Source organism: Triticum aestivum, chromosome 7B, assembly GCF_018294505.1.
Source record: "Triticum aestivum cultivar Chinese Spring chromosome 7B, IWGSC CS RefSeq v2.1, whole genome shotgun sequence".
Lineage (NCBI taxonomy): Eukaryota > Viridiplantae > Streptophyta > Magnoliopsida > Poales > Poaceae > Triticum > Triticum aestivum.
In genome coordinates, this window is record NC_057813.1 from 762,827,108 (window position 1) to 762,835,072 (window position 7,965).

Consider the following 7,965-nt stretch of genomic DNA (forward strand, 5'->3'; position numbering starts at 1 on the left):
CCTCCTCCTCTTCTTCTTCTTCTTCTTCTTCCTCTTCTTCTTCTTCTTCTTCCTCCTCCTCTTCTTCTTCTTCTTCCTCTTCTTCTTCTTCTTCCTCCTTCTCCTTCTTCTTCTTCTTCTTCTTCTTCTTCTTCTTCTTCTTCTTCTTCTTCTTCTTCTTCTTCTTCTTCTTCTTCTTCTTTTTCTTCTGCTTCTTCCTCCTCCTCCTCAGTATATTGTGTGGTTGAGCTCATCGGGCATTTTAGTTGTTGACCATTTAGAATCATCCAAAATCCGCTGCCAGTCACGTCGTAGCCCCCCTCTTTCACGCAAGAGTCCTCCCATTACTTTAACAACAATTGGTAAACAACCACATTTCAGTATAATTTTCAGTCCGATATCCTTTAGCATATTGATGTGGTCTTCATCTATCTCACTTGAGCATACCTGCAAACATACAGTACAAGGGATCGATACAGTTAATTTTCTTTCCTTTTCTTTTTACAAGATGGAACATACTGCAATAAGAATATACTATAGTACTACTCTCTCATCACCGTTATAAGAAGTAACTCCAAATTTAACAGAAATCGTATATTGTTTTATTCGTTTTCATATTTTATGGTAACATGAAATTGTCTTATATCTCGAGCGTCTATAATGCATAATACTATACGCCAAACATTTAGTACTAAATTTCTTTGCAAATTCTCTAGCAAAATTACTGCCAACTTCTAGTCTAGTAATTTTCGTGTTATATTCTTTTGTTGTATTGGCAGGGGTTCACCAAAATTGTTATTTTTTTGTCTTAAAGAAATTTTTAATTTATATTATGTCCTATGACACTGTTGAGTAGCTGAGCACTTAGATCTTAATCTCATATGTTGGAAAACGAGACTGGATATTGACAAAAGGTTTCTCCCCTCAAATATACGACCCATGCCTCTCCACTGGTGTGTGTGTGTGTCTATATATATATAGGGTGAGTCTATTATGATAACACCCCTTAAGACCTTATTCTGCACACCAAAAAAGCTTATTCTACTAACAGTACCGAGCTGACCCGTAGCTACAAACTTACCCCGCAAAAGCAAGAGACGAGCTGCACGAGGTAAAAAAAGAAACTCCTTGCTCCGGTCCCCACGACCTTCATCAACTCCCTGCTCCCCTCCCAGCCAGCCACCTCCCCACGCAGCGCCCCACCTCCCTCCCCACGCCGCGCCCCACTTCTCCCCCTGCGCCGCCCCACTTCCCTCCCCACCTCCGGAGCGGAGCACCTCTACCCAACCCTTCTTCTCCGACGGCGCCGCCCACCACCACCTCCGGCTGCGTCCCACGGGCACCACCATCTATACCGGCCGCCACGCTCCTCTTTCTCCCACACCATCCAGCGGACATGGCAGGATCCGGCCGCCCTCGGCCCCCGGCGCGGCCTCAACCACCGGATCCGGCCACCGCCGGCCCCTCAGCGCGGAAGCCACCCCGCTCGTGCAGCTCGTCGCCGAATTCGGCGAGATCCGCGTGGGTGCCCCTGTCCCGCGCCGCCGAGACCGCCCCTGTCCTGCGCCCTTTCGATGGGAGGATGGGGAGGAGGTGCTCCATCGACGGCGAGGTCAACGGCAGAGGTCGTGGCCCCGCCTCCCCCACCTCGGGCGCGCGGTCGAGGCCCCACGGCGAGGTCGCCACGGCTCCCAGGCTCCCCGGCGACGGACAGGAGGCCGTAGGAGGAGAGTCGGATGTCGCCTGATCCGTTCCCGTGGGATTGGATGCATGTCACGGCGCGGGGTGGGCAGAGGGACGAGGGAGTGTGCTCCCACGGGTGTCCTACCGTCCCTGCGGGATCCTCGTCGGCGGAGGCACGTCTATGCAGTTGCTGGATCCCGGGAAGTCCACGCGTCGCGGCTCTGCAGTACTTGCGTTGTAGCCGTGCAGTTCCCCGGTGACCCACCGCATCGCCAGCCTCTGTGCAGCTCGGTTGCCTCTCACCGTGCATCTCGCTTGCCGCCCCCGTGCAGCTCACCTCCGCTGAGCAAACTCTCTCTCGCGAGTCCACATCGCGTCTGCACCACATCATGCAGTTTGAGTGCAGTTTTTGATTATTTTTGCAGCAGCACATCAATCCAACCCAACAAGTACATAGTTTGTGTGTTCAGTGCAGTACCGCAGTGCAATGCAATGTAGTTTCGGTTTCAGAGTCCCGTTGAAAGCCTCGTGGTGCTATCCTCCCCCATAATTTTTATGTGAATTGTGTGTACAGCCTGTGTAATAGAATTGCAAGGCCAAGTTTGTTATAGAAAATGATGCTTAGATGCGATTAAGTGTAAAATCCTATGTGGTTCACTTGGTAAACAAAAGTGTCTGGTATGTAAATTTTTTGAAGCTCACTTTGTAATGTCATGTGGCTCACCTCTCGATAGTTATGTGGTCCACTTACGCTCGAGGTGAAGCTCACTTTGTAATGTCATGTGACTCACCTCTCGATAGTTTTTGCGGTCCACTTACGCCCGAAGTGAAGCTCACTTTGTAATCTCAAGCGGCTCACCTCTCGATAGTTTTGCGGTCCACTTACGCCCGATCCGATGTGAAGCTCACTCTGTAATCTCATGAGGCTCAGCTCTCGATAGTGTTGCGGTTCACTTATGCCCGATGTGAAGCGCACTCCACTTCCTCACCCGACAAAATTTACATCTAAAAAAACACAATGAAGTTCGGTAGCCCGTCTGATGCAGTGCGGTATTTTGTCTGAAGCAGTGCGTTCTTCTGTCTGATGCAGTAAATATGACGATTTTGGTCTCGCGAAGAACAGAGTGTCCGCTTTTCGGTAAAATCGAAACTGCTCTTAAATTGTAAGGAATTAGAGAGAGAGTTCTACATGAAAAAGTTGCGTCTCGTTGATATCTTTCCAACGGCGTATGATTTGAATTATTTCGACTAGCCGTTCGTAAAAATTTCACGAAAAAACAGTCGCTGCCTCTCGAAGTCAGCCGCACGATTTTCAAAATTAACTAAAAACCGTAAGGAATCTCAAAACCATTTCAGCATACGAAAGTTGCGCCTTGTCTGTAGCTTTCCAACGGCGTATCATACGTCTCGTTTTGACAAACAGTTAGAAAACTGGAGCAAAAACAGTACCGAAAAATTCAAAATTTTTGAAAAACAGAGTTCCGCGATTTAGTAAATTTGAAATTGCTCTTAAACCATAACGAATTAGAGAAAAATTTATATATGAGAAAGATGCGCCTCGACGATATCTATCCAATGGCGTATCATTTGCTTCATTCCGGCAAGCGGGTTCGAAAAAAAGGCGAAAAAACGTTCGCTGCCACTCGTCATCTGCCGCACTATTTTTAAAACTGCTATTAAACCGTGTGGAATCTCGAAAAATGTTCAACATGTCGAAGTTGTGCCTAATCCATAGATTTTCAATGGTGTATTACACGCCTCATTCCGATAAACGGTTAAAAAATTAGAGCAAAAACAGTACCGAAAAAATAACGCGTGCCGTTTTTTCCGACGAGAAGTTCACTAGTCTCTATTGCAGTGCTCGTCGTCAAAATGATGCAGCACGCTCTCAGTGCCGAAGTGGTGTGTAGAATAGACCGTCTATATATATATATATATATATATATATATATATATATATATATATATATATAATTATTTCTCAAAGATTGATTAAACAAAATCTATGTGTCTCAATTAGTGTTGTGGCATATTTCCTTGTTGGCACTTAAAAAGTAATCTCGGCCTTACAAAATTAGTGACAAACTCTTACCTCCAACAGGTAATAGTAAAAAGAAGTCACTAAATTACATGTAATTAATGGATCATTAATTACTGTTAATACGTAGATGGGGATAGATTATTCACTTCACTGTTAAGTACAGACCTGCTTCTTGAGCAATGACCAAGCATCTTCAGGCGCTAATATGTCGACATGGTGGTACGGCCAGCTTTCACCCCTCGGGCAACAACTTCATCTCTGGTAGTGACGAGGATTCGGCTTCCTAAAGCAGCAGCATTGACTAAGGGTATTTTCAGCACGTCATCCCATGCTCTATGGTTCCACACATCATCCATTACCAGAAAGGTCTTGTGGTCAATCAGTGTGTTCTCGAGGGTTTCATGAAGGCTGGTCTTTGCACTTTCAGGTGGTTGGGCATATCCTCCGGCTTCAATGATGGCCCTTCTCAGCAGATCAACATCACTGAAGTTTTGATTTACGCTCAACCATATCTTTTTGCTGAATTCACCTTGGATTGCCTTGTCATTGAGGACCTTCTGGACGAGGGTGGTCTTGACGATCCCACCAACACCTACAATAGCAACCACCATGATGCCATTGTTGACATCCATTCCCGTCCGCATGATCTGGGCCACCAGTGCTCTTGTGTCTTGTTCAATCTTGTCTCCAACAATAGCTGACCGGTCGAAGTCACCTACCGTCTCCCGACTTGTATTACAATGGCGAAAGCCATGGGCATTGTTGTTATGATCTGCATAGGACCCGAGATTGACGAAGTTGAAAGCAGCACTTCGCTCCTTGATGTAGTCAAGCTTCTTGTTGAGCGTCTTGATGCGGGTGCCGATCTCATGAGCATGGGAGGGATTCCGCATGCAGAAGAGCAAGGGGTTGAAACACCTTGCGTCTAGAGCAGTAGATGATGCACGCCCCATGGCCTTGAGCTGACAGAGGTCGAGGATGTCGGTAGCTTCATACATGGCACGCTTGAGCTGCCCCACCCACTCTTGAATGGTATCGTTCCTCCTGTCAACATCAGCCAAGAAGTTTTTGTGGTCCCGGAGCTTGTCGCCCATCTTGTCGATCTTCAATAAAGTGAGCCATGATCGCGTTTCCCTAAAAAAAGGATGCGCGATGCGGCATCGACTTCCCGCCACCAAACACAGGCCGGCCACCGCACCTCGCCGTCCTCCGGGTGCCCACCTCCTCTCCACGTCCGCGCCACCTCGACCACCACCACCGGCAGTTCGAGCACAACATCGCGCGCACGCGACCTGTTCGACGGAATACCGGACCCGGACGCGCGCGCATACAACGCGCTCATCCGGGCCTACTCCTGGCGCGGGCCCACCCACGCTGCCGGCGCGCTCGCGCTCTACGCCGCCATGCTCTGTGATGTCCTTCCCCTTCGTCCTCAAGGCGTGCTCCGCGCTGCTCGACCTGCGCGCGCGGCCGCGCCATCCACCGCCACGCCGCCCACGCGGGACTCCACACCGACCTCTTCGTCTGCAACGGCCTCATCGACCTCTACATGAAGTGCGCCCGCTTCCGCCCCGCCGCCGCCGTCTTCCGCGCCATGCCCGCCAGGGATGCCGTCGCCTGGAACGCCATGCTCACCGGCTACGCGCTCCACGGCATGTACCTTCACGAGCTCGACTGCCTCCAACACATGCAGGAGGGCCGCGCCTGCCTCAGACTCAACGACTCCACCCTCGTCGCGCTCCTTCCTCTGCTCGCCCAGCAGAGCGCGCTCTGCCGGGGGAAGTCTGTGCATGCCTACAGGCTACAGCGTCCGCGCCTCTCTCCACGACAAGGACGGGGTGCTCGTCGGCACCGTGCTGCTGGACATGTACGCAAAGTGCGGGAACTTGCTATATGCTCACAGGGTCTTCGAGGCCATGGCCGTTAGGAACGATGTTACTTGGAGCACCATCATGGGAGACTTTGTGGTGTGCGGCAGGATGCCGGAGGCCTTCATTCTGTTGGAATAAGCCACGGCGTCTAATCCGGTCGGATTCGTCGGGCGCGTCAGGAGCATGCGGGACGTGCGGGACGCTCCGCCGTGGCGAGTGTCATGCTGCATGAAGCTGCGTATGTGCTGAAGAATTAGTTGGTGCATGAAGTAATAGGCCACGTTGAGACGTGGAGTTAGTTTGTTAGACGGCCAAGTCATGTGGCCGTTGTGGAGAGATTGCGCCGGTGCTGTACGTGCGCATGCATGTTGCTAGATTAGTTAGTGCATGGGTCAGTTGATTAGTGGATCAGGTCGTGTGGTGCATGGCATGAGAACCGGATAGGTTGTTGCCTTGGCTGCGTGTGAGTCTATTTTACTGGGTATTTAAGTTGTACTGATGAATGAGAAAAGTTCAGGCCGTGAGGGCTGGATACACAATGTAGCCACGGTGGGCATCAAGGAAGTTTCTCTTGGCAAAGCCATTTTGGTCTTCTTCCTTGGTGCATGTGTGTGTGCGTGCGTGTGTAGAGTTTGTCACCATGTGTGAGAGTTTGTCACCAACTCTCACACATGGTGACAAACTCTACACACACACTATGCTGATTGCCTTTTCGATGAGATGGCCGCCAAGGACACGGTCTCTTACAGTGCGCTTGTGTCAGGGTATGTGCAGAATGGCATGGCGGATGCAGCGTTTCTCGTCTTCAGGAAGATGCATGCCTGCAATGTTGAGCCGGATGTTGCCACAATGGTGTCACAAATGGTTATCCAAAGTGATGGTGTCATGAAGTCAAAAGGAAAGTCCAAAGGTATGTAAAGGTGTTATCCAAAATGGAACCAATTCAATACAATGATGGTATGATCTAAACAGATCTGATTCTGTACATTTCAATTTGCAAACCAAGATGATAATGAATTGCTGTTGGTGTTGGTGCTTTTGCTCCAGATCACAGGAAACTATTGACAATGTTACAAAGGGATTTGGTACGCAATCAAGCTAGAATGACACAAATAGAGCTTGCATCTCTAGTAGAAATCCCAGAGGTAGTATCATCGGTTGTAGAATTCTGAACTATCAGTTGGTCCAGTTGATGAAATAAAATAGTGTCTCAAATATTATACTGTGCACTTCCCAATCCTGGAGACTGGAAAAGGCAATCAGCATAGGTAGACTCTTAAGCGTCATAATTAATTATTTCTCCAGTTTCTCAACCTTTCTCTCAATATCATTAGTGGCTTGCACCTCAAAAACATCATCAGAGGCCTAATGCTACCTTAGTACAGGAGAAGCAAAGCAAATGAGATGCAGAGGAAGATGAGTTCAAGAGTAACAAAGGGCAATGTTCTCAAAAAACAAAAGGGCTATGTGGTATATATATAGCCCAATCTTGCAGGGAGCTTGGCATCAACAGGTACACTCCAAAATCCTCAGCTACATGAACAGTAGTAGCATTACAAACATTATGAGGCTTCAGCAGTGCTAAAGGAAGTTCAGTGCAGAATTTTTTTTAAAAAAGTGCCAAAGAAAGCGCTATGTAGAACCAAGGATCCTCCCGAAATATCAACTTCCCACCACCATTCTGCACCTTGAGCTTACATGGTAACTTCTGCTTCACAAAATTTGTTAAAACTCTTCACTGCTGAAAAGATTAAACTACAGACTACCCTGCTCTTTAGGAATAATGGAAGATAACACTTGCTCCCACATCACTTCATATTGCTTCTTGCAGAAGAAAAATGGGCTTTGAGAAAATCCAATAAAACTTAAAAGCCTAGGAGGCAGTATTACATATACCTCCTTTCTCAGTAATTCTACCCCAGGAGGCAGCATCTTACCTCCCAGCATTCCATACTGTTCTTAAGGTCTATTTTAAACACTGTTTCAAATAGCCCGCTATACCTCCGCTATAGCACGCTATAGCGTTTACAAAAGGTCTTGCGCTAAGAGACTTTGGTCCAAACAAATGAACAAACATTTTAAATAGCGCGCTATAGCTCCGCTATAGCACGCTATAGCATTTGAAAGAGGTCCGACGCTAAGATGCTTAGCGCGCTATTTAAAACTTTGATTTTAAATAGGATTACACCGATATTTAATTAGTTGCCTTCTTCAAGCAGGAGAAATCAGAATAATCTTTGCCGCAACGCAGCTTCTTAGAAGCAACAAAAGATAATATGGTTTACAAATACATGGATAATCGGAAAGCAGATTGCTAAAGTGGTCTGCATCTGTTCTTTACACACCATCACTATTATTCAGCAGCACGCACGCACTCTCTCTCTCTACATA

General features: G+C 47.9%; 1 protein-coding gene across 1 annotated transcript; it reads right to left on the reverse strand.

Annotated features, from left to right (window-relative positions):
- Positions 1-3,903: 3,903 nt before the first annotated feature.
- LOC123158849 (disease resistance RPP13-like protein 4) lies at positions 3,904-5,045 on the reverse strand. The gene is made up of 3 exons (XM_044576674.1): positions 4,902-5,045; positions 4,233-4,806; positions 3,904-3,986 (listed from the first exon to the last, which is right to left on the reverse strand). Exons 1-3 carry the CDS (start codon positions 5,043-5,045, stop codon positions 3,904-3,906), a joined length of 801 nt encoding a protein of 266 aa, XP_044432609.1.
- Between the last annotated feature and the right edge of the window lie 2,920 nt (positions 5,046-7,965).

What these genes read in the sequence shown, in the direction of transcription:
- LOC123158849 (XM_044576674.1), bottom strand. Translation starts at nt 5,045, where the DNA reads ATGAGCGCGTTGTATGCGCGCGCGTCCGGGTCCGGTATTCCGTCGAAC. An exon ending in GGCACCCGGAGGACGGCGAG is followed by an intron (nt 4,807 to 4,901) that starts GTGCGGTGGCCG and finishes ACTTTATTGAAG; the next exon opens with ATCGACAAGATGGGCGACAA. An exon ending in CAATGACAAGGCAATCCAAG is followed by an intron (nt 3,987 to 4,232) that starts GTGAATTCAGCA and finishes CTGCTGCTTTAG; the next exon opens with GAAGCCGAATCCTCGTCACT.